The sequence below is a fragment of the Scyliorhinus torazame genome, chromosome 4 (genome assembly GCF_047496885.1).
Source record: "Scyliorhinus torazame isolate Kashiwa2021f chromosome 4, sScyTor2.1, whole genome shotgun sequence".
In the NCBI taxonomy this organism is placed as follows: Eukaryota; Metazoa; Chordata; class Chondrichthyes; order Carcharhiniformes; family Scyliorhinidae; genus Scyliorhinus; species Scyliorhinus torazame.
This window is the reverse complement of record NC_092710.1, coordinates 101,030,151-101,055,711: the sequence shown is the minus strand read 5'-3', so window position 1 is coordinate 101,055,711 and position 25,561 is coordinate 101,030,151. Positions and strand designations below refer to the sequence as shown.

General features: G+C 45.9%; 1 protein-coding gene across 1 annotated transcript in view; it reads left to right on the top strand.

Moving 5' to 3' along the window:
* LOC140411421 (uncharacterized) overlaps positions 1–25,561 on the top strand; it is a 196,684-nt gene that overhangs the window by 112,557 nt on the left and 58,566 nt on the right. The window contains exons 19-27 of the mRNA XM_072500528.1: positions 1,830–1,883; positions 5,383–5,436; positions 11,005–11,058; positions 15,656–15,709; positions 16,355–16,408; positions 17,052–17,105; positions 17,211–17,264; positions 21,441–21,485; positions 23,487–23,540. Of these exons, the coding sequence (XP_072356629.1) occupies positions 1,830–1,883; positions 5,383–5,436; positions 11,005–11,058; positions 15,656–15,709; positions 16,355–16,408; positions 17,052–17,105; positions 17,211–17,264; positions 21,441–21,485; positions 23,487–23,540 (477 nt within the window). The remainder of the gene's footprint in view (positions 1–1,829; positions 1,884–5,382; positions 5,437–11,004; positions 11,059–15,655; positions 15,710–16,354; positions 16,409–17,051; positions 17,106–17,210; positions 17,265–21,440; positions 21,486–23,486; positions 23,541–25,561) is intronic.

The following is a 25,561-nucleotide window of genomic DNA, read 5'->3' as shown; positions in this document are numbered from 1 at the left end:
GCAAGCCACATTTCTACCGGCCAGAGAGGGCGCACCTGATAAAGGCTTCCAGTCCCTTTGAACGCCTCAGCATGGACTTCAAAGGCCCCCTCCCCTCCACCGACCGCAACACGTATTTCCTGAACGTGATTGACGAGTACTCCCGGTTCCCATTCGCCATCCCCTGCCCCGACATGACCACAACCACCGTCATCAAGGCCCTCCAGGGTATCTTTACACTGTTCGGTTTCCCCGCATACATTCACAGTGATAGGGGGTCCTCCTTTATGAGCGACGAACTGCGTCAATTCCTGCTCAGCAAGGGCATCGCCTCAAACAGGACGACCCGGGGAAACGGGCAGGTCGAGAGGGAGAACGGAACGGTCTGGAAGACCGTCCTACTGGCCCTGCAATCCAGGACTCTCCCCGTCTCCAGCTGGCAGGAAGTCCGCCCGGAGGCCCTCCATGCCATTCGGTCGCTGCTCTGTACAACTACCAATCAGACACCTCGTGAACATCTCCTTGTCTTCCCCAGGAAGTACTCCTCCGGGACCTCGCTCCCAACCTGGCTAGCGACACACACCTGGACCCATCCTGCTTCGAAAGCACGTGCGGGCGCACAAGTCGGACCCGTTGGTCGAGAAGGTCCACCTGCTGCACGCTAATCCCCAGTACGCCTACGTGGCGTTTCCTGACTTCCGGCAAGATACAGTCTCCCTCCGGGACCTGGCACCCACCGGAACCCCACGCGCACCCGAACCATTACACCCATCCCCTCCCCCCCCCCCCCCCCCCCCCACAGCACCTCACTGGGGGCTCGGTCCTCCCACCGCTCCTACCTAGGCCATCCCACCCACCGACGCCCCCTACAGGCGCCCCCCTCTCATGTCAACCGTTTGCCCCACCGTCTAGGGGTGACGAAGCTGCCATGCACGACGAAGCCACGCTCCCGGAATCGCAGACGCCTGGACCCCCACCAGAACCACTGCAGAGGCTCAGACGATCCAGGAGGACGACCAGGCCACCCGACCGACTGATTGCTACACTGTAACTGAAACTGCAAATGAACACTGACTGTATATATCTTCCATGCTTGTAAATACTCACAGTACCTCCATATCTGATCATACCATGTTCAATGCAATTGTGACCACTGGCCACCACCCCCGCCGGACTCTTTTTTAACAGGGGGTGAATGTGGTAGTATCAGGTATTGCAGTACCCGAGAGGCTGTAGACCATTGGGTAAGCCTAGCAGCTTACCATTGGCATTTTGGTATGTGGCTCCGCCCTGACAGGCGGAGTATAAGAACAGGTGCCGACCCAGCAGCCCTCATTCTGTACCGAAGCTGCTGGGGAACAGATGTAGTCTATTAAAGCCTTCAGTTATGATACGACCTCGTCTTTGAGTTTAATTGATCATGCATCACTGTAATCATCAATTCAAAAAAAACTTCTTCTGTGACATGATTTTGTTCTTGCCTTTGATCTGTGCCGTTTTCCACATTATTTTGTACTTTGTAGTAGCGAGCACCTTTAAGGGGGCAAGGTTTTTTTTTTGGGGGGGGGGGATGTCATGTGACCCGATTGGCAATCGGACCGGAGAGCTGAGCGTGAAGCCTGCAGCTGAGCGTCGGTTTTCCCAGCCAGTCAGGGGCTGAGTCGAAGGAGTCGGCAGCACATCCTCTGTACAGAGTTTATTCCTGATAATAGTTTGTTTAGTTACTCTGGTCGCCCATCTTTGAATGATTACATTCGTCTTTCGGCTGACGCAGTTATCAGATGTACACTCAGCCATTGTGTCTGACATTAAACCTGCTTACCTTTCTCATTTTGTTTCCTCTCTTATAGGGTGGAGAAGGTGAACAGGGAGCTCCTGGAGAATTAGGTGCTCAAGGCTCTCCAGTAAAGTATTTTACTCTTCAAATATATCTTGTGATTTTTGGATGGGGTCTTTTTTTCCATGAGAAACATTGTACTGAATTCTCACTTTTACCACCAGGTATAAAAACAGACAGTCTTGGTTTAGTTGCTTATTTTACATGGCAGCCCCCTACACCCCGCATATCCAACTGTAGAAATAAAAACAGGTGTAAAATGGGCACTTGATCTGTTATTCCTGTTCCTTTTCCACCTGGAGAACTAAATGAAAATTGGGCAATTATAGCCTGTTTTTAATTAGTATGAAGTTGCCTTGAATCACTACAATGCATTAAGGTGAAAGTATTCAAAGATTTAAGATTCTAAAGGGAATAGACACACTCGATCCCTGTGACACGCTTGGGAATGTCATAAACTTTGGTCCCAGGAGAGAAGATGCATGGACAGTTTAGAACAAAGAACAATACAGCAAAGGAACAGGCCTTTCGGCCCTCCAAGCCTGCGCCGACCATGGTACCTGCCTAAATTAAAACCATATGCACTTACAGTCCGTATCCTTCCATTCCCACCCTATTCATATATTTGTCTAGATATCCCTTAAATGCCGCTATCGCACCTGCTCCCACCACCTCCCCAGGCAGCTCGTTCCATATATTTACCACCCTCTGTGTAAAAAGCTTGCCTCGCATATCTCTTCTAAACTTTTTCCCGCGCATTTTAAACCTATGTCCCCTAGTCCTACCCTAGGAAAGAACAACTGACTATCCACTCTGTCCATGCCACTCATAATCTTGTAGACCTCTATCAGGTCGCCTCTCACCTCCGTCGTTTCAGTGAGAACAGACCGAGTTTATCTAACCTCACCTCATAGCTAATGCCTTCCATACCAGGCAACATCCTAGTAAACCGCTTCTGTAACCTCTCCAAAGTTTAGATTAGGAGATTGTGGCCTAATTCTTATGGTCCTGGATAAGCAATTATGAAGACAAAAGTTCAGATCCCACCACTTTGAAATGGCCTAACACTCGAAAATTGCAATGAAAGCTGCTGGTTTGTCCTAAGAATCCAGTGGTTTTACTAGCATCCTTTAGAGATTGTTACCCAGTCCAGCTTACTCGTGACTCCAGTCCCACAATGTGTAGTTGACGCTTAAAGGTCTCAGGAAAAGTAAGGATGGGCAAAGCATACTACCTTAACAGTGCAGCCAATATTGCAAGATCAAAACCTATTTAAAATATAATGAGCAAAATTCTCCATCCCGCCCCGCCACATTTCTGCCCCGACCGGCTGGCGGGAGTCTCTGTTACACCGGCCGGTCAATGGGGTTTCCCATTGTGGGGCAGCCCCACGCCGTCGGGAAACCCCCGGGCGCCGGCAAAACGGAGACTCCCGCCGGCGGAGAATGACGCCCCATATTCTACATTACTATGTGGGATGACTATCTAAAGAAAAAAATTGTTAGCACAGTACTTGTATATTGCTGAAAAAAGACACACGTTGTTAAAGCTTTCCATCTTGTACCCATCAGGGCAATTAGCAATTCAAACCAAAGGTAAAATGGAACAACAATTTATACTTCATGAGAAAAGAGAGCTGATTAATTGGTAGAGGCGTTGCCATGAAGAATGCACTAGTTAATTGATGACTGGTAGCTAACTGCCAATCATTATTTAAATTCAAACTTTGCAGATTGACTCAGATTGGTGCAAGATGTAAAGTTTTGATATGTTGGCCTTCAAGCGAGAGAATTGGAGTGTAGAAATAGGGATGTTTTACTACAATTGTATAGGACTTTGGTGAGGCCACACCTGGAGTATTGTGTGCAGTTTTTGATGTCCTTATCTAAGGAAGGATGTTCTTGTTTGGATGGAGTGCAGTGAAGGTTTACAAGGCTGATTCCTGGGATGGTGGGACTAAATTGGTTAGGATAATATTCATTGGAGTTTAGAAGAATGAGAGGGGACCTCATAAAAACTTCTTAAATTCTCACAGGATTAGACAGGGTAGTATCAGAAAGAATGTTCCTTATGGTGGGGGAGTCCAGAACTAGGAGTCATAGTTTGAGAATAAGGGGTAATCCTTTAGGACTGAGGTGAGGAGAGATTTCTTCACCCAGAGAGTGGTGAATCTGTGGAATTCACTGCCACAAAAAGTAGTTGAGGCTAAAATGTTGTGTAATTTCAAGAAAGAATTAGATATAGCTCTTGGGGTTAAAGGGATCAAGGGTTTACAGGGGGGGGGGGGGGGGAGGCGGGATCAGGGTAATAACTTGATGATCAATCATGGTCATAATGAATGGCGGAGCAGGCTCGAAGGGCCAAATAGACACCTCCTGCTTTTATTTCCTATACATGTTTTTTTTCCAGAAATACTGAAGCAGATTGTGTGGGAATGTTTGAGAGAATTGAACAGAATTTTAAGGGAGTGAACAATTGAATTGTTGAGACAAAAAGATGAATTGTGGAGTCATTTCCAGTCAAAATACATTGGTGAAGAACATACTATGTTTTACAGGGCCTGCAGTCAATCTGATGCATTTACAATACACTCAACTCTGAGAAGAAGAATTGAATTTTGAATTGCTATTTTTTCCCACAAAGTTTGTACTGTAAATGTTGTTTATAACCAATAAATATTGAAAAAGGTGAAAAAAAAATCAACTAGTAACTCAAACCAACATTAATTGAGTAATTGGATTGGTTGTTTTTGTTTTTTGGGTGTTATGGTTTTCTAATCCGAGTAAATTGATTATATTCTGCTATTTGCTCTTCCCCACTGACTTCCATCAACTGGATGGAATTACTTATTGTTTGTTCTCCTGTAGTCAAGTAAATATTTTGCTAATTTGGACTTCACCTCAGCCAATTAAAGGGAGGCAGTGGCGTAGTGGTATTGCCACTGGTCTAGCAATCCAGAGACCCAGGGTAATACTCTGGGGACCTGGGTTCAAATCTCACCATGGCAGATGTTGAAATTTTAATTCAAAAAAATCTGGAATTAAAAATCTAATGATGACCATGAAACAATTGTCGATTGTTGTAAAAACTCATCTAGTTCACTAAGTTTTTTAGGGAAGGAAATCTGTCATGCTTCCCTGGCCCACATGTGACTCCAGATCCACAGCAATGTGGTTGACTCTTAAATACGTCGGGGATGGGCAATAAATGCTGGCCCAGCCAGCGACGCCCACATCCCATGTACAAATAATTTTTTTTTTTTAATTTCCTTTGTCCGACACCCAATAGGTGGCACCTCTCCCAGTAGTGGCACTGGAGTGTCAGCCAAGATTGTTGTGTTCAAATGCTGCAGTGAGACCTGAACCCACAACCTTTAGACTCTGAGGCGGCTGTGTTACCAACGGAACAGCAATTGAAAGCAGCCCTTCAAATAGCTTGTGCATTTTGCACAGTTGGACAATTGGAATGAAGAAATTAAAACTGACATCACATTTGCCACGGATTTTCTTCAATTGTTTCTAATTGTTCATTACCAGTTTAACAAGAGGTTATTTGTTCAACTTTAGGGTACGCAAGGTCCAAGAGGTTTTGCTGGCATGGAAGGAAGAAAGGGTGATGTGGTAAGTTAAACTGATGCAATCTAGTTAAGGCCAAGCACAAATGCCTGAATTTCCACCTTCCATTAAATTGCAACTTGCTTCTTTCTGCACCAAACCTCTCCTGACTTAGTGCCACTTTACACCAAAGCTACAGAAATGTTACTGCAAGATTTAAAATCGAGTCCATGCTTCCTTCCGGCAAAATTATGAAAGGTTAATGTCCCGCTGTGCTGTTTAAAGAGGAACATCATGCAACTTATTTCTTCACAAGCATCTTAAATTATTGGGGGAGATTTTCCAGCCTCCTCCACTGGCGGAATCTTCCAGTCCTGTCGACGGTGACATCCCTGTGGTGCATTGCCTGGTGGCGGAGGGTGCGAGGCACGCAAAACCCCATGGACATTGACGGGACTGAAAGATCCCTCCGCCGGCCAATGACGGGGTTTCTCCGCCATCATATGCCACCAGGCATCGGGAAAAGTCTGTCCATTGTTTTGAGCCAATTTTACAACTATTACATGTAATGTCTACTTTTAAAGGGGTATTGAGTAACTATTTTCAAAAGGAAAATGTTGCAGGGCTATGGGGGAAAATCAAGGATATTGGACTAGCAATTTAGGATTATGGAAGCAGGTTTAGATCATTTAGCCCCTTGAGTCTGTTCCGTCATTCAATTGATTTGCGACCCATCACCAAATAATCACCCCCCCCCCCCCCCCACACACACACACCCATATCCTTTAATACCATTAACAAAGATCTATCAATCTCAGTTTTAAAAGTAACAACTGATCAGAAGATCAGAAGAAATAGGAGCAAGAGGAGGCCATTTGGCCCCTCGAGCCTGCTCCGTCATTCATTAAGATCAGGGCTGATCAGATTGTGGACATAAATTCACTTCCCTATCTACCGCCCATAACCCTTGACTCCCTTGTAGCTCAAAAATCTGTCTGTCTTAGCATTGAATACACTCACATGATGCAGTTTCTACTGCTCTCTGGGGCAGAGCATTCCAAAGATGACCCTCTGTGAGAAAATAATTCTTCATCATCCCTGTCTTGCATGGGAAGAAAGGGTGATTATTTTTAAACTGTGTCCCCTAGTTCTATTCTCTCACACAAGGGGAAATATCCTCGCAGCATCCACTCTGTCAAGTCCCCTCAGAATTCTGTGTTTCAACAAGATTGTCTCTCATACATCTAAACTCCAATGTGCTCAACCTTTCCTCATTGGACAAACCCCGCATCCCCGGAATCAGCCAAATTCTCTGAAACACTTTCCTTCCAACAAACCCTCCTTAAGTAAGGAGATCAAAACTGTACACGCTATTCCAGATGTGGTCTCACCAAGACCCTGTACAGATGCAGTAAAACTTCCCTACCTTTATATTCCATTCTTCTTGCAATAAAAGGCAACATTTCATTTGCCTTCATAATCATTTGCTGTACCTGTCTACTAATATTTTGTGATTCAGGACACCCAATCCCTCTCTACCCGAGAGCCCTGCAATCTCTCTCATTTAAATAACATGCTGCTTTTCAATTATTCCTGCCAAAGTGGGCAAGCTCACGTTTTCCCATATTATACTCCAACTGCCTAAGGTTTTCCCACTCACTGTATTCCTTTGCAGACACTTTGACCCAGATTTCGCTCCTGAGGTGGGTGCGCAGAGTCACGGTGTTTCCTGGCTTGGCGTTCCCGCCTCAGAAGGAATAGCCCTGAATAACAGAGCCTTTATTCTGGGAGGGGTAGGATTGGCGGCTGAGTGCTGGAATCAATTCTGCTGCCCCAGGAAACCATTTGGAGGCAGCCACAGGGACTACCAAATACCAAAAGGGCAGGCGAAAAGCCTTAATGGATAAAAGGTCTGATGAAGAGTGATCCAGACTCGAAATGTGAGCTCTGTTCTCTCTCCACAGAAGCTGTCAGATCTGTTGCGATTTTTCAGCGTTTTCTGTTTTTGCTTTAGATTCCAATATCTCCAGTAATTTGATTTTATTTAGGTTAAAAACTTTGCCTTGGTTCCCTGGGACTTTGCTCCAGTTGCAATAAAATCAATTAAACCCTTTAGCATTCACCCCTCACATCCCCTCACATCTCCTCACACACCTTGGCTGGGATTCTCCCCTACCCGGCGGGGCGGGGGGTCCCGGCAGGATGGAGTGGCGGGGACCACTCCGGCGTTGGGCCGCCTAAAAGGTGCGGATTTCTATGCACCTTTAGGGGCCAAGCCCTCACCTTGAGGGGCTAGGCCCGCGCCGGAGTGGTTGCCGTGCTGAGTTCAAACAGCCCTACCTTTTTCCTGGAGCACTGTCAGTATCCTACCATGCGGGACTTCCAATTTTTAAGCATAGGCATGGATGTGCGTAACAGATGGAGAAGGTTTGTGAAACTGTCAAGTTATTTAAATCACCTGCTCTTCATATTTTGAAAGAAGAGCAGCCTGCTGTGTCCATGGATTGAAAAGAATTGGTGCTTGAAATTTCAATAGCTGTTTGTTGATATAAGCCTGAGGTCTATCATTATGGTATTAATATTGCTTGATTGATTCCCCAACCTATCATTATCACAATGGAGTGTATACAAGTTTAAAGTTTGACAGCAACAAGAGGTTAAGGAATTATTTGCCTTTGATGTAGAGCTATGAATATGAATTTATTTTTAAAGAGATGTACATGTCCTTTATCAATTAGCATGTTTTTAAAATGTAATGAGCCTGTAATAGATATTGAGAATTCTATTTAATTTCATCTCAGCATAGCTCCTGAGGTCTGCCTATGATGGCTACTGGATGAGTTGACATGGAGGGTGTAAGGGCACAGGGTGCTGGGTTGGCATGCATTGACCCTAAGTTGGCAAAGAAGCTTCAAGGGACTGAGTAGAGGGGCATACATTGGCATAAGGGTATGGGGCCATGGAGAGTGGTTGGTGGCATGGTTGACATGAGTTGACAAGAACAGTGACAAGGGCCGGGATTCTCCGACCCCCCACCGGGTCGGTGAATCCCGCCCCCGCTGGCCGCCGAATTCTCCGGCACCGAACATTCTGCGGCGGCGGGAATCGCGCCGCACGGTCGGCGGGCCCCCCCTGGTGATTCTCCGGCCAGCGATGGGCTGAAGTCCCGCTGCTGTCATGCCAGTCCCGCCGGCGTGAATCAAACCACCTACCTTACCAGCGGGACTGGCGGCGCGGGTGGGCTCCGGGGTCCTGGGGGGGCGCGGGGCGATCTGGCCCCGGGGGGTGACCCCATGGTGGCCTGGCCCGCGATCGGGGCCCACCGATCCACGGGCGGGCCTGTGCCGTGGTGGCACTCTTTTCCTTCCGCCTCGGCCATAGCCTCCGTGATGTTTCTGTTAGCTAATCAATCCTCTATTCATGTTAATATGTTAGCCCAACACCATAAGCTCTTATCTTGTTTAGTCACCTTTTACGTGACACCTTATTGAATGCATTTTGGAAATACAGTTGCACCAAATCAACTAGATGCCCTTTATCCACCCTGCTTATCCACCCTCAAAGAACACTTAATAAATTTGTCAAATTCCATTTTGCTTTCACAAAATCATGTTTATTCTGGTGATTATATTATGACATTCTATATGTCCTGCTGCACATCCTTAACAATGAATTCTAGAATTTTCCCAATTACAAATGTTAGGCGAATTGGCTGACAGTTAGCATGCTTTCTCTCTCCCTCCTTTCTTGAATAGGGGTGTTATATTTGTGGCTTCCTAATCCACTGAAACCTTTCCAGAATCTAGAGAATGCAGAGAACATACAGCAATTTTTTTTTTAAAGACCCTAGAATTCAGGTCATTGGGCCCAGGCGACTTGTCAATCTTTAGTCCCATTAGTTTTCCCAATACCTTTTCTCTAGTGATTGAGATTGTTTTACCTCCCTCCCACCTTTTTTCCTCTAATTTTCAACTAATCTTGGGATTATTTTTGTGTCTTCCACAGTCAAGAATGGTACGAAATACCTGTTTTACACTTCTGCCATTTCCCTGTTCTCCAGTCTCACCCTCTAAGGGAGCAATGCTCACTTTAGTTACTCCCGACTCATTTATATTTCTAGCTTGCTTTCTCTCATACTCTATTTCCTCCCTCATTATTCTTTTAGTCATTCTTTGCTGGTTTCTAATATCTATACAATCATCTATCCTAATCTTCCAGTGTTGAACGTGTTTTCTTTCAATTTAATACGAACCTTAACTTCCTTGGCCACCGAGTGATCTTGCATTAATTGCCATTTGAAGATGAGGTTTTCTAACACACCGCGCATATGAATGTACAATTTTCACTTCTACCACCTGTTGTTTGAAGAAATGCTTCCTACTTTCACTCTTGAAAGGTCTTGCTTTAATTTTTAAATGATGCCCCATACCGTCGCTTCTAAACTTTGGGGGGAGCGATAGAGCCCTAGTTTGTGTAAACCCGCTTCATGATTTGACTCTTGGAGTCAGGTATCATTCTGATGAAAGTATGCTACGCTCCCTCCAAGGCCAATATATTTCCTAAGGGTTGGTGCCAGAACTGCTTACAGTAATTCCAGATGTGGTCTAATTAGGGCTTTGCATAGCTGAAGTTAAGTATAGTAAAGTGGCACAATGGACCAAATGGCTTTCTTCTGTGCTGTACGATTATATTCTGTATGTTGGAAATGTTTTATTTTATACATTTGTCTCTGTCACTCTAATGTGCATGTGTGTACAGAAAACAGCTGGCTGTGAATTAGTTCCTCCATATATCGCTCACTAGCTGAATAAATAATTTTGTGGCAGAGGATCCTCTTATTAATGGGTTTTGATGTCCATTGTCCCATGTAAGTTAATTCAGGTTCCAGTTACATTATTGATATCAGGGGTTGGTACTTATCTGTGCATTGCAACAATGAACCAGCTCCTGTATTGCACAATATCCAATGCCAATAGCTTCCAAGTACCATTTAAATGTCATACTGTAGCTGGTGTGAAATCCAAGCAGCATGAAAGTACTTTATTGTCTTTAGTGCAACCTGTATGCTGGTGTTAACAAGAGTAGTGATTAAAGAGTCGAAGGAAACTGAGGAATTGATTGAGAGTTCCTCCTTGCTTGTTTTGTGTATGTTGGCCACTGTTGTACTTCAATGATAATTGCTTAAGTCAAAATATCAGGCAAGAGATTTTAGTGTTGTCAGGGGCCACTCCAGCCAACGGGTGACTATGTTTAGTAGAATGTTTTTTTTCTGAAAATCAATATTTTTTAATCATTGAATCCTGAGCAACAAAAGTCAACAACCATATTGTTTAGGTGCAGGAGGACTGCTTTAATGAATACTGCTATCAGATGAGGAGTCCTTCTAACTGGCTACACCGATTGAGAGATTACAGTTTGGGGAGGGGAGTACAGCCTCTAATATAATTGTGTTCAGTGCCTCTCTAATTTTCCAGGACAGTGTGGCCGATGGATGATGAATCCCATCCTGCTGGAATGCACAAAATTGGCATTAAGGTGGCGACTTCTGAAACTTGAGGTTTCCGCTCTCAGAATGGCTGTGGGATTTTGTTTTTCCTTTGCTTCTAAACCCAGCTTCTCGGATTATTTTTCCAGGGTCTTCGTGGATTGGATGGCGATGCTGGTGGGATTGGTCCAATTGGTCCATCTGTAAGTATCTGTGTTTTCCCTTTCCTATTTACCCAGAGATGGGGGAGAATGTGAGACTCGCTACCGTAGGGAGTTGTTGAGGCAGAGAGCGTAGATGCATTTAAGGGGATACTACATAAGTGCATGAGAAGGAAAGTAATAGAAGATTGGGCAGCACGGTGGCACAGTGGGTAAGCACTGCGGCCTCACGGCGCCGAGGTCCCAGGTTCGATCCCGGCTCTGGGTCACTGTCTGTGTGGAGTTTGCACATTCTCCCCGTGTTTGCGTGGGTTTCACCCCCACAACCCAAAGATGTGCAAGCTAGGTGGATTGGCCACATTAAATTGCCCCTTAATTGGAATAAAAATTAATTGGATACTCTAATTTAAAAAAAAAGAAACAGAAGATTATGCTAATCAAATAAGATGAAATAGGGCGGGCGGAGTCTCGGATAGAACATAAATTCTACAAGAGAGCAATTAGACTGAATGACCCGTTTCTGTGCTATCCGTTCCACATGATTCTATGATATGATGTTATTCTAGTTATGATGGTTGCAGTTTTTTTCATAGTTGTGTTCAGCTGCCGATATTTTCATTTCTGACAGTGAAATATTCTGGGAGTTTACTGCAATATTAAAGAAAGGAAGACATCCTAAAAGGCTTCACAGCCAGTTAACTATCTGTGCTCACTATAAATGCAAGGGAAAATATAGCAGGCAATCTATTCATAGCTCCTTGCCACAAGCAGAAACGTGACAAATGACCATGTAATCTGTGTTTTAGTGATGCTAGAGGAGGGACAAATACTGGGGAAAACGAAATTTAATCCGGGCAAGGTGGCAGGGAAGGATTGGGGGAGGGGGGATTTTAGTGGAATAAGTCGAGCAATGATTTGAGAGTGGGAGCATGTGAGCTTTGTGATGCAAAGTGGTTTAACATTGTGGAATTAATCCACATAGCATAATCTCATCATGAATTCGGTTATTATCACATTTTAGGAAAGTAGTACACTGTAAATGTTCATTTTAAATGCAACTAAATCAATGTGTATATTGTCAATTCGATCCAGTGCTGTGACAGTGAATACAGTGCTGGTTCCTCTTGATGGGAATTTCCAAACTAAATTGCGTGGATAAGATGATATCATATTGTTGTCCTATAAGTTTCGAACTGAGCATCCATCAACAACAGCTCCCCAGGCAATAACTTAAATTGAAATGGTCAGTTTGTTACTGAGGTATTGAAAGATATTCTGAAACAGACTTTAACTCCTCTACATATATGTATAAAACTGACCACGTCATAGCTCTGACAATATAACAAAGGGATAATCTGTTTGTGTACGCAGACGTAGCTGTCAATTTGTGCACAGAAAGGTCCCACAAATACCAAAGAAATGAATAACCAGATAAACTTTTTTTTTTTGGCGGCCCCGGGGAAATACTCAGGGAGTCCGGTAATAATAGCTTCATTGAGAATTTGGAGGCAGTTTCGCTAACACTTTGGGTTGGGGGCAGGGTCAAGGGAAATGCCGATTCGGGGGAACCACAGATTTGAGCCAGGGAGGTGGGATGCAAATTTTTTGAAATGGGAGAAGGGGATTAAGACACTAAAAGATTTGTTTCTTAGGGGTCAGTTTGCAGAATTAAAGGAGCTGGAAGCGAAGTATGGGCTGGAGCAGGGGGAAATGTTTAGATACACGCAGGTTCGAGATTTTGCCAGAAAGGAGATACAGAGCTTCCCGGTGGAGCTGGCCTCCACATTGCTGGAGGAGGTGCTGACGACAGGGGGACTGGAGAAGGGGGTAGTGTCGGCGGTTTACGGAGCTATTTTGGAAGAGGAGAAGGCACCACTAGAAGGGATCAAAGCAAAGTGGGAGGAAGAGTTGGGAGAGGATATGCAGGAGGGGTTCTGGTGTGAGGTGCTCCGGAGAGTGAATGCCTCCACCTCGTGCGCGAGGTTGGGGCTGATACAGCTGAAGGTGGTATACAGAGCACACCTCACGAGGGCGAGGATGATGAGCTGATTCTTTGAAAGGAGTAGAGGATATGTGTGAACGTTGCGGGGGGGGGGGGGGGGGGGGGCGGGGGGCAATCACGTTCATATGTTTTGGTCCTGTCAAAGGTAGAGGATTACTGGAAGGAGGTTTTTAGGGTAATTTCTAAAGTGGTGCACGTGAAACTGGACCCGGGCCCCCGGGTGGCCATATTCGGGGTATCGGACCAGCCGGGGTTGGAAACGGGTGCGGAGGCAGATGTTGTAGCCTTTGTCTCGTTGATCGCCCGAAGGCGGATCCTGATAGATTGGAGAGCAGCCTCTCCACCCTGTGCCCTGGCGTGGCGGGGGGACCTGTTGGAATTCTTGACTCTTGAGAAGGTTAAGTTTGAACTGAGGGGATGGATGGAGGGGTTCTACAATTCATGGGCTTTATTCATTATGCACTTTCAAGAACTGGATAACATTGAACATTAGTTGGGGTGGGTAGGTGGGAGGATTGGGGGAGGGGTGCTGTGTGTGTTAATGGCGACTATGGGTGATCCCTAATTCCTTTTTGTCCTTTGTGTGAACATGCGGGCTAATGTTTGGGGTTTGGTGGGAGGATGGGATCATTTTTATTGATATGGGGATTGACATTTTTTACTGATTATTGTTTATTGTTGGTGGGTGTAAATTTGTAAGAAAATGTGAAAAAGGAGGAGAATAAATAATATTTTCTTTTAGGCAGTGTTGGTTGAGTAAAGATCAGGGGCGTCATTCTCCGACCCCCCGCCGGGTCGGAGAATGGCCGTTGGCCGCCGTGAATCCCACCCCCGCCCCCGCCGAAGTCTCCGCTCCCGGAGATTGGGCGGGGGCGGGAATCCGGCCGCGCCGGTTGGCGGGACCCCCCGCTAGGTTCTCCGGCCCGGATGGGCCGAAGTCCCGCCCAGGAATTGCCTGTCCCGCCGGCGTAAATCAAACCTGGTATTTACCGGCGGGACCAGGCGGCGTGGGCGGGCTCCGGGGTCTTGGGGGGGGCGCGGGGCGATCTGACCCCGGGGGGTGACCCAACGGTGGCCTGGCCCGCGATCGGGGCCCACCAATCCGCCGGCGGGCCTGTGCCGTGGGGGCACTCTTTCCCTTCCGCCTCCGCCACGGCCTCCACCATGGCGGAGGCGGAAGTGACTCTCCCCACTGCGCATGCGCGGGAAACTGACAGCGACCGCTGACGCTCCCGCGCATGCGCTGGGAAACTGACAGCGGCCGCTGACGCTCCCGCGCATGCGCCGCATTTCCACGCCAGCTGGCGGGGCAACAAACGCCATTTCCGCCAGCTGGCGGGGCGGAAATCCCTCCGGCGTCGGCCTAGCCCCTCAATGTTGGGGCTAGGCCGCCAAAGATGCGGAGACTTCCGCACCTTTTTGCCGGCGCGATGTCCGTCTGATTTGCGCCGGCTTTGGCGCCAGTCGGCGGGCATCCCGCCGTTGGGGGAGAATTTCGCCCCAGGTCACTGCTCTTGTAAAATAGAATGTCTGAATCTCAGATTAATATCTCATCCCTCAGTACACGTCTTCAGTCCTGCACTGAAGTGTTGGCCTAGAAGATGTGTGAAACTTTCTGGAGTCGGGCTTACAGCATGTAACTGGATCTCAGATAAACAGCAAAAACAGACATTTAAAGAGCCTTAATTGTCTTACTGAATAAACCGTTGATTATGACAGGCCCAACTCATTCTTAATTTTCTGAAGGAAGAAAAGATGACAACATTAGATCTTAAATATTTTGGGACTCATTAAGTAAAGCAATTGGTATACGGGCGGCATGGTGGCACAGTGGTTAGTACTGCTGCCTCACAGCTCCAGGTCCCGGGTTGAATTCCAGCCTCGGGTGACTGTCCGTGTGGAGTTTGTACATTCTCCCCGTGTCTGCGTGGTTTCCTCCGGGTGCTCCAGTTTCCTCCCACAGTCCAAAGATGTGCAGGTTAGGCCATGATAAATGCCCCTTAGTGTCCAAAAGGTTATGTGGGTTACTGGGTTATGGGGATAGGGTGGAGGCATGGGCCTAGCTAGGGTGCTCTTTCCAAGGGCCATTGCAGACTCGATGGGCTTCATGCCCTCCTTCTGCACTGTAAATTCTATGATTGTATGATGATCAATTCAAATTCAAAATTACATTGAAAGCAAAGGACATGTAGGATCTGGAATAAAATGATCAATATTGCTGCAATATAATTTTTAAAAAATGAACATCATACTAACTCAAAAATGTCAGACTTTTAAAAAAAATGTCTTTCTACCTGCCATACTTCTCTTTGGGAATTTCAAAGTTATCACAACAGTAACTTTGAAATGGTAACGGTAACAGTCATGGCTGGTGTATCAAGCAAATATTTATAATAGGGTCATATTGTCAAAGTGAAAAAAATTGAGATTGCATTTATTGAGTCATGTCATGCTTCCATCCTATTAAGGACCATAATAAATTAGAACATAATCTTTGCAATTTTCAGTCAGAAATATATCAGGGTTGAGTCATAGTGCTGCATTTTGTTAAGGAAATGCAGCAAGATTGTAAACCATGTAATTTCAATGTAATATTTTTTGTAATAGGGTTTGTAATAATTCTTTATTCCTTTTCAGGGAGATGTGGGACCTCAAGGCCCTCTGGGTGAACCTGGCCCTAAAGGTGATTCTGTAAGTCACATAACATTATTCATTTCTTTTCTCAAGGGTCTGTGTGTGTTTTGTTTCCACAAAACACTTCTGCCAGTTCATTTTAGATCATCACTCGGTTGCTTAATGAATACCTACTAAGGAATAAAATAATAACTTGTTTTTGTATTGGCAATAGAATATGAGAAAAAGAATACACAGGGAGTTATTATGATCTGCAATATGCAGCCTGATTGGACAGAGCAGCATAGAGTCGAAAATAACTTTTGAAGGGGACTTGAAATGAAAGACAATTTGGGAAGAGAGCAAGTGAGCATGTTGGGCCATTTAGGTAATCAGGAACTGATTGGATAGGTCTGGCAAATGCACGATGACCAACTGATTCAATGTTATCTCATTCTAGAATACATAGATGTGAAATATCAATGCATTCCTGAGCCTTGTACTTTTTCTCTTTAGACCTGTCTAATTTGTCTTGTGGCTGGACTTTATAATCCAGTTCATGAGCTTTGTGTCATGTGAGTCCTTTACTGGAAACGCCAATACTCAGGTCAGCATGTCTCCCATTAATGGGAAATGCTAGAGCGTCTACTGACTTCCACTCCACTGATATATACTCCAGCTATGTGAAACATCTCTGATTATCTTTCTGTATTTAACGTGCAGGGTCGACCTGGTCCCAGAGGAATTACAGGTTCTCCAGGATCCAAGGGAGGACCCGTGAGTGTTTCTCCTCAGTTTCCTTGAAGCTGCTGTCAAATAAAAGATGAAGCTGTGATTCAACTGTATTTGCCTTTGTGTTTGAATAGTCAGATTTGAAAATCAACTACTGTCTGTTTAAAAAAAAAAGAAGTTGCAACTGTAATTTTAGAAAAAGAAAAGTACTGAGGGAGGGTTTCTCTGTTCTGATATGGCGAGCCGTCGTGATTCTCCGTTTTGCCGGCTGGTCAATGGGGTTTCCCATTGTGGGGCAGCCCACGCCGTTGGGAAACCCCTGGGCTTCCGGCAATACAGAGAATCTCGACGGCGGAGAGTTCAGCCCATAATCTGGAAATCCAAAACAAAAACAAGATAATATGCAGAACAGGGACAATCTGCACCTGGAGAGAGAAGCTGCAAGTTAACAGTGGATCCCTTACCAAAATTGTCACGTCCAAAACGTTAACTTATCTGTATTCTCTCCGAATAAGGTATGATCTGCTGAGTGTTTCCTTTATCTTCTTGAGAACGTATAGGGTGTTACTCTTGCTCATCCACACAATTGATTGAGTTATATTTCTTATCGCACTGTTCTGTGGTGTTTTAATAAAAAGTGAACACTCTGTTTCCTTTTCATTAAGTGCCTTGTGTTTTGTTTCACTAGGGTTTACCAGGTGTTGATGGAAGGGATGGTATACCTGGAATGCCTGGCTCGAAGGTAACATAGAAACCTTCTGATCTCCTCTGGAAATGCTTTGCCTCACTATGCGCATAGCTTTGTAGAAGATGGGTGCTGTGACTAACCTATCGGTTTACTTTCTAGGGTGAATCTGGCAAGGCGGGAGCTCCAGGTGAAGCAGGGTCTCGAGGTCTGCCTGTAAGTACAACTCCGATATCTTACCATCATCTACCAAAGCTCTCAGTTTCAAAGTAGATATAGTGGGGAATCATTCTTCTGCCTGAAGGGCTGGATTTTTGACAACTCCTCTGCTCATTTCGCTCACTTTGGTTCCACTCGTTACAGCTCACTCATAGCAAAACTACCCAACATGCTTCATATTAGACAGGGCAGTCAAACCCAAGCAGGAGGCAGATGGAAAATTAGAGGAGATGGTTAAAGAGGGAAGGAGTTGTGGAGGCTTAAAGGAGGACACAGCGGCATCATGTAGGCAGAGATAGAGCTGGAGTGTGGGGTGGAGAGATGGATGAAAACCTGTCGCCAGTGGTAAAGTGAAGGAAAGGGAAAATGGACACTTGCTTAAAGGGTGTAGAGCTGGAGGAGGTTGCTGAGTTTTAGTGGGGCGAGGCAGAGATTTGTAGATGAAGGCACGGATTTTATGCACTGGGATGGCAAGTCTGTGCGAGGGCCTGGGGGTTTGGGGGAAGGGATTTTGTGTGGGATGGGTGGTGCGTTCTTGGGAGAACAACAAGAAAGAAGTTGGAAAGTTAAATTCTGTAGATGGCAAAGACATAAATTAGGATTGATTGATATTTATTGTCACATGTACCGCAGTACAGAGAAAAGCATTTTTCCATGGCCAAGGGAATTTCGGGAGAAATGGAGATCTGTGACATTTCACAGGTGGACATTGGGAGGCTTTCTCTTGGCCTGGATTTGGGGCTACACGATTAGCTTGGTCGATCTGGATACCAAATTGTGTGTTGTTGGGCTTTGTGCGCGTAGGTATTCCAAACAGGTAACAAGAGCAGCCGCTACATGCAGAGTGTGGGATTTTACGCTCTGGCGGCAGGAATAGAGAATCCCGTCGCCAGTGAATGGTTCGCTGCCGAGAAACACGTGGCTGGGGGAAATGGAGAATCCAGCTCCTGGTATTGAAAACTGTGCAGGGATTGAGGAAAGATAAGACAGCTTGATCACCGTCACACTGAATGTCAGTGGTGCCTCTCACGAGCATGGGCTCGGTGCCGTGGTTGGAATGAAAGACAATTCGAAGGGATTAAAAAAAAAGAATGATTGTCGTGCAGTTAGGTGGCAGTGATTTCGTAAAGAGCAGGCAGTTTGGATGGTAATTAGGAAGAACAGAGGGGTCAACGATTGGCTTTCTTAAGAATCTTGTAATTATGGTAGCTTTGAAGGTGGGAGGGCCCAGTGTCCAAGAAGAGAGAGCTCTTGGCTAACATTGTGAGCATTGATCTGAGGAGCAAAATTTCAGTGTCAGAAACTAGCCGAAGTAACAGGGTTCATGCAGGAGAGAGGAGTTTGGAGAAGGTTGGGGCTGGAAGCATGAAAGAAGCTAGAGAGGGCTGTGTGGCTGGAACTGGGGTAGAGGATGGGCCAGGATGGAACCATTGGAGACAAGTCCCTGAAGAGATTCAATTTTGTAGACAGTACAATCCCCAAACTTCTTGCAGATGCATACAGATGTGAAGATGAAGTGGGGAGGGGGGTGAGTGACCTATAGGAATGAAGAGGGGGAGTTTGGAATTTCCTTGCCCTTCAGGTAGTTCCAGGAGGTTTTAGAGGATTTGGTCAATGGGGCTCTTAATCCATTTGCTTGGATGAATGTATCTCCAACAAAATTCAAGAAGCACGACACCATCCAGGACAAAGCAGCCCACTTTAAACATTCACCCCCTCCACCACTGCGCACAGTGGCAGCCGTGTGTACCATCTGCAAGATACACTGCAGCAATTCACCAAGGCTCCTTCAACAGCACCTTCCAATCCCGTGACCTCTACCACCAAGAAGAACATGGGCAGCAGCTGCATGGGAACACCACTGACTCCAAGCCACTCACCATCCTGACTTGGAAATATATCGCCGTTCCTTCACTGTCACCGGGTCAAAATCCTGCAACTCCCTTTCCAACAACACTGTGGGTGTACCAACACCACATGGATTGGAGCAGTTCAAGACGGCAGCTCACCCTCTCAAGGGCAATTATGGATGGGCAATAAATGTTGGCTTCGCCCGCGAGACCCAGTTCCCAGGGATGAGTGAAAAGAAAGCGATTGTTTCCTGATTTCACAAAATGACCTATTATATCTGAAGAAGTACTGTAGAGCAGTGGTCTTTTATCCTTTTTTAAATGATGTGAAATCAGGTAAACCCTTCAAGCTGCTATTGGAGTTTGTCAAACTCCGAGGCAAAGCAGCAGAAAGGATCCAGTGTAAGTTGGTTACTATGGGGCAAGGTAATGGGGGCATAAGCTCTTCTCTTGTGGTGGTGGGGGGGGGGGGGGGGGGGGGGTAAAAGTGATGGAAAATAACCTGGAAACAGGATAATGCTGCAGGATGCGGAATAAAACTGGAGACAACTTGAGCGAGGAAAATGCTGTTTATATACATCTCCTTGAAAAGAATCCCATCATCTGCCAATGGATGAAATCACAATTATTTCAATATGAATGTGCTCTAAATATTCCAGAAGATGAATTATTATATCACTGCTTGTGTCTTTATTCTGTTGAACCAAAATCCTTGCTCTGGCATTTACTGCGTGTTCACATTGAATATTAAGATTTGGAAAAAAGTAAAAACTTGCATTAATGTATTGCCTTTCACAATCCAAACATGCTTTACAGCAAATAAGGAACTTTTGAATGGGGACGGTTGAAATGTAGGAAATGGGCTGCAACTAATTTGCGCACAGGAAGTTCCCACAAAGGGCAATGTGATACGGTCTGCATAATCTGTTTGTGTGATGTTGGTTAAAGGATAGATATTTGTCAGGAATAACTCCCCAAATCGTCTTTAAAACCATCTTTTACATCAACGTGTGAGGGCAGACAGGGCTTGGACAGCGTCTCTGGCAATGCGGAACTCCCTCAGCACTGCACAGGAACATCAGGCTAGGTTATTGTGTTCAAGTCCTGGCGGGCCATTCAAAGCCTCAACCTTCTGATTCTGAGATTAAAATGCTGCCAACTGAACTACAGCTGTGACACCACATGGTGTGAGGGTTGATTCTTCCATTGGTCACTCCTGGTGAGGAGCAATGCTCATGGCAGCACGGTAGCATTGTGGATAGTACAATTGCTTCACAGCTCCAGGGTCCCAGGTTCAATTCTGGCCTGGGTCACTGTCTGTGTGGAGTCTGCACATCCTCCCTGTGTGTGCGTGGGTTTCCTCTGGGTGCTCCGGTTTCCTCCCACAGTCCGAAGATGTGCAGGTTAGGTGGATTTGCCATGATAAATTGCCCTTAGTGTCAAAATTGCCCTTAGTGTTGGGTGGGGTTACTGGGTTATGGGGATAGGGTGGAGGTGTTGACCTTGGGTCGGGTGCTCTTTCCAAGAGCTGGTGCAGACTCGATGGCCGAATGGCCTCCTTCTGCACTGTAAATTCTATGACAGGGGCTGCTTAGCACAGGGCTAAAGAGCTGGCTTTGAAAGCAGACCAAGGCAGTCAGCAGCACGATTCAATTCCCGTACCAGTCTCCCCGAACAGGCGCCGGAATGTGGCGGCTAGGGGCTTTTCACAGTAACTTCATTGAAGCCTACTTGTGACAATAAGCAATTTTCGATTTCATTTCATTATGGTGAAACCCTGGGTCTACAGCATCTGAATAGATGAAAGATCAGGGGCTTTGGGTCAACTATTTCCCTTGGGCGGCACGGTAGCACAGTGGTTAGCACTGTTGCTTCACAGCGCCAGGGACTGGGGTTCGATTCCCAGCTTGGGTCACTGTCTGTGCGGAGTCTCCATGCTCTCCCCGTGTCTGGGTGGGTTTCCTCCGGGTGCTCCGGTTTCCTCCCACAAGTCCCGAAAGACGTGCTTGTTAGGTGAATTGGACATTCTGAATTTTCCCTCTGTGTATCCGAACAGACGCTGGAATGTGGCGACTAGGGGCTTTTCACAGTAACTTCATTGCAGTGTTAATGTAAGCCTACTTGTGACACTAATAAAGATTATTGATTACCAGCCCTCCATGAGAATGGAGCTCCTCACTGGGAATATCCCCTATCTCCACCCAGGATGGGGGAATCAGTCTGACAATAGGTTCAATTTCATCAAAGTACTTTAAATTGATACATATTTTGACTCCCCGAGGAAGAAAAACTTTGATTTGTTAACTCTCTCTTTATTTTCCAGGGTTTGCCTGGTTCTCCAGGACTCCAGGGTGCAATGGGAGCAAAGGTATGAATTGATTGTACTTCTGACTATCTTTGCTGTTGTTACGAACCACACTGTGTTAAATATGAGGATATCCCAAAACTCAGCAAGGTAACTTAAAACACCGGTACGTAGTGGTGTAGTTATTTTTTCTGGTTTAATGTGAGGAATGAGGTACAAGCCAGTGAGGGACAGTCCAGTCATTGTGTGAATATTTAATAAAGAATATTTATTAACTTAAAAGAAAGACAAAAGCACACACGACGTGAAGATATAATACTCTATGACGCATAAGTAGACTGATGACTACAACACACTTTTACGTGAAACTATCCCTTGGTCCCCAACTACCTACGTTTACCTGAACTCTGAGACACCCCTTTTCCCAAACAACATCCAATTTTAAGTATATTATGAACTACATCCAGCAAATAATTACCACAACCAGGTTCAGGTGGCCACGTCTTGGAAATAGTCTTCAGGTTCAACGAAGGCAGAAAATGGTTGGGCGGGATTCTCCGGCCACGCCCGCCCGGCGACCAGAGAATCCCTCCTGAGGCCAATGGACTTCTCCATTGTCCGTGTCTCGCTCGTGGGTTTTTTGCGGCGGGCGAGGCGGAGGAATCCAGCCCACTGCTTCTTTTGGGAGACTACATCTGCAACCTGCTGCAGTTAGCTGTCTCTCTCTCTCTTTCCTTGGTTAGGGTTCTATAAATATACTGGGCTGGATTTGCTAGTCCCCCCCAGCCACATGTTTCTCGGCGTTGCGCCATTCGCTGGTGGTGGGATTCTCCTTTCCCGCCGCTTATCAATGGGATTTCCCATTGAAGCCACCCCACGCTGCCGGGAAACCCGAGGGCAGGGGTGTGCTGCCAGCGGGAAAAGAGAATCGCAATGACTGGAGGATTCCAGCCATTATTTCTTTCCCTTTGATATTCTTTTTGCAGGTACATGTCCATTTCCTTATCTCTCCACTTTGAAGTTATCACCTCCTATAGCCCTATTGTTTTTGCTTGTCACATATGTAAAATACTTGTTTTCCACTTATAGGTGCATTTGCATATCATCATTTCTCCAGATGTCTGTTTTCAATCAACTCTCGGGGCCGGATTCTCCCTTTTGGGGACTAAGTCCCCAAGCCTGCTGGAAAACGGGCGACAATCACTCCGGACTTTTTGCTCGAAGCTCCGTTATCCAAGGGGCTAGCCGAGCCCCGGCATGCGTCCCGCAGCTCTGGCTGCCCTGGTGGCCAGACTGCGCGGCCACGCATGCGCATGGCGGCCACCCTCGGCGCGGGCACCGCCGGAGCTACACAGCGGGCCCGTGCGGAGGAAGGTAGGTCCCTCCCAGATCGCGATGGCCTGCCGATTGGTGGGCCTCGATCGCGGGCCTGGCCACCGCTGATAACCCCCGCCCCCCACCAGGACCGCCACCGCGGCCGCAGGTCCCAGCTCCCACCGGGTGGTACCACATGTAAACCATGCCGGTGGGAGGTTGAGTATATAGTAAGAAATAAGTTTAAGGGTTAAAGAATTAATACAGGTTGAAATGATTGACTGCTGTGCATAGGTGTAGTTCCTGATCAGCTCGATCATCACACAAGTATCTGGGATGTATAATATTGGATCAGAGATTAGATACCTCCACGTTTTCCTCGATTTACCGTTTGTAAAAGGATGAAACTTTTCCGCCCACTTCTTTAGCAGATGAAAGGAGTTGGGTAATGTCCATGATTGTTCACATTGTGCATGGTCTGTGGAAGGAGCTAATTGGCATCCAAATGGAACAAGTTAGTGTAATAGCAAATAGCAAAGGTCAGTTGAACAAATGATTTTTAATTTTAAATTTGTTCGAGAAGGGGCAAACTAGTTTAGTGAGCTAATGGTTTCAGTTTCTCTGGGCTGCCAGTGTCTTCGACATTAAGGCATTTTAGGTTTTGAATCATTGCTATTTACTCAATGATTTTTTAAATAAACAATTTATTTTCCTTCCCATTTCATCCTTGCTGTGTTTGTTTTTTGACAGGGTAATAGAGGTCCAGTTGGTTTGAATGGTACTATGGGATCTCCTGGTAAAACTGTAAGTTGACCTTGAACTTTTAATCTAATATTAACCCCCACAAAAAATACATAGAATTGGCCAATCAAAAATATTCTATTAACCATAATGTAAGAACAGCCTGTAGCCAAGAGTGACATGGGATAGAAATATACAGCTACGAAGTTGATTGTACCTTAGTTGTATGTAAAAAGAATTCCTTTGAATTTTCTATCATTCTAATATCTGGACAAATTTATCACCTCCCTGTTGTTCATAATGCATTCTTTATTCATACAGCATCAAATGTTATTGAGTTCCAATCCCACCATGCCAGTTGCAGAATTTTAAATCGGCTCAACAAAATATGGAAATAAAAATCTTCTACCTAGAAAAGCAGCTATGAAGCTGTCATATTGTCCTAAAAAGCCAAGTAGCTCAAAAATGGCCTTGCGTTGGCTGGGAATTTTCCGTTCTGTTTGGGCATGAATGGCGTTGGGGCGAAAAATCACGCAAGAGGCCCAAATCACGTTTTACGTTGGTGGGAGGTCTTGCCGCGATTGCTCTCGCGCCCTGGCCAATGATGTAACAGGCCGTCCCTGCCAGTGATGTTACAGAAATCCTGACATTCAAAGTCGGGAACCTCATTATAATAAATTTGAATCTCATTATCTGGCCTCGACGCCTGATCATCCCCCCCCCGCGTTAGATTATCCATTCACGTCGGCATGAGGGTACACGGGTGGGAATTACAGCTGCTCTCCCACAGCATTGACCTGGCGGGCATACCCGCTGAAGGAGCCCAGGTGAGTGCATTGCTCATGGGGAGGGGGACATGCCTGGGAAGTATTTGCCCCATGGGGCAGGGCTGGGAGGTTTGGGGGTGTTAGATTCTTTCTTATCATCCAAAAGAAGTTGCTCGCAGGATGGGCTCAATCTGAGCACGCCCCATCAGCGTGACGCAGTGGAACTGGTTGCTTGGCTTTTTAAGAAGTCTCCCTAAAATACGGCTGATAATACCACTTTTGGGGCTGGCAGATACAATGATGCTTTCCCCCAATCCTTCAATGTGATTGGCTGCTTACCCTGCTTGCTGACATCACTGTTGAGATCCTCTTGACTTGGTGCCAGATTTAAATTGATGTTGGGAAAAGAGGAGTTCATGCCACAGATATTGTTAGATTCTTGCGGGCAGCTTTCTTCAAGGTTGGCACCATTGCTTTAGACCCTGCTCCCAGAGGCGAAAAGCTAATGTTTGACCCATCGAATGGCTGGTTTCCCATCCTAATCCTGCCTTAAACCAACAGTAAAATCCACATTTTTATTTAGGTTTGAGCAAGGCAGGTTTGTTCCTGCTTTCATCATCGACTTCAGTCGCTGCCAGCTGAGTGCAAACCCAGAGCCAGAGTAAGGTCTTTCTGGATAAAACAAATAAGAAGCCCCATGATTGTACCTGTGTCATCAAAGAAAAGTACCTCCCTTTATGAAGGAAACTAAACCGTGAAACAGAGGAAACTGATTAAATCAAGTATGGCCTACCTCCTCCAGCTCCTGCAGTACCCACTGGCCACAGAATGCCTTCCGCTTACCAAGGGACACTATGTGCTCCTTCTCCAGGGCCACCTGGCATGGGCAAGACTGTAGGAGATAGGTAACCAGAGTAAACTCCTCCATGAGCCTCTGGCTAGAGATGAAATCATTGCTCAACTTGTCCCAATTGTTGGACAGTTTGATGCCTGTAGTTCCGATCACATTATCCTTTTTTTTGCTGAAGGATTGCGATGGGTCGCCTACCCTGCGAGCAAAGCAGGTATCAAAACTCAACGTAGCAATGAAGAAGTTAAGAAAAACTTTAAAAACGTGTCGAGAGTAGCTGTGTCATAGGAGTGTCCCTTTAAGAAATGTTTTTGTCTTATCACATGGCTTCAGTGATGTCAGTGTGTGGGTGGAGCTGGGCTGTGGCTCTGGGTTTTTACTTTCGTTTTTGAGTTGGGAGCTGGGCTGTGGCTCTGAGTTTTACTTTCGCTTTGAGTTTGAACTGGTTTTGTTCTGCATAGGTTTAA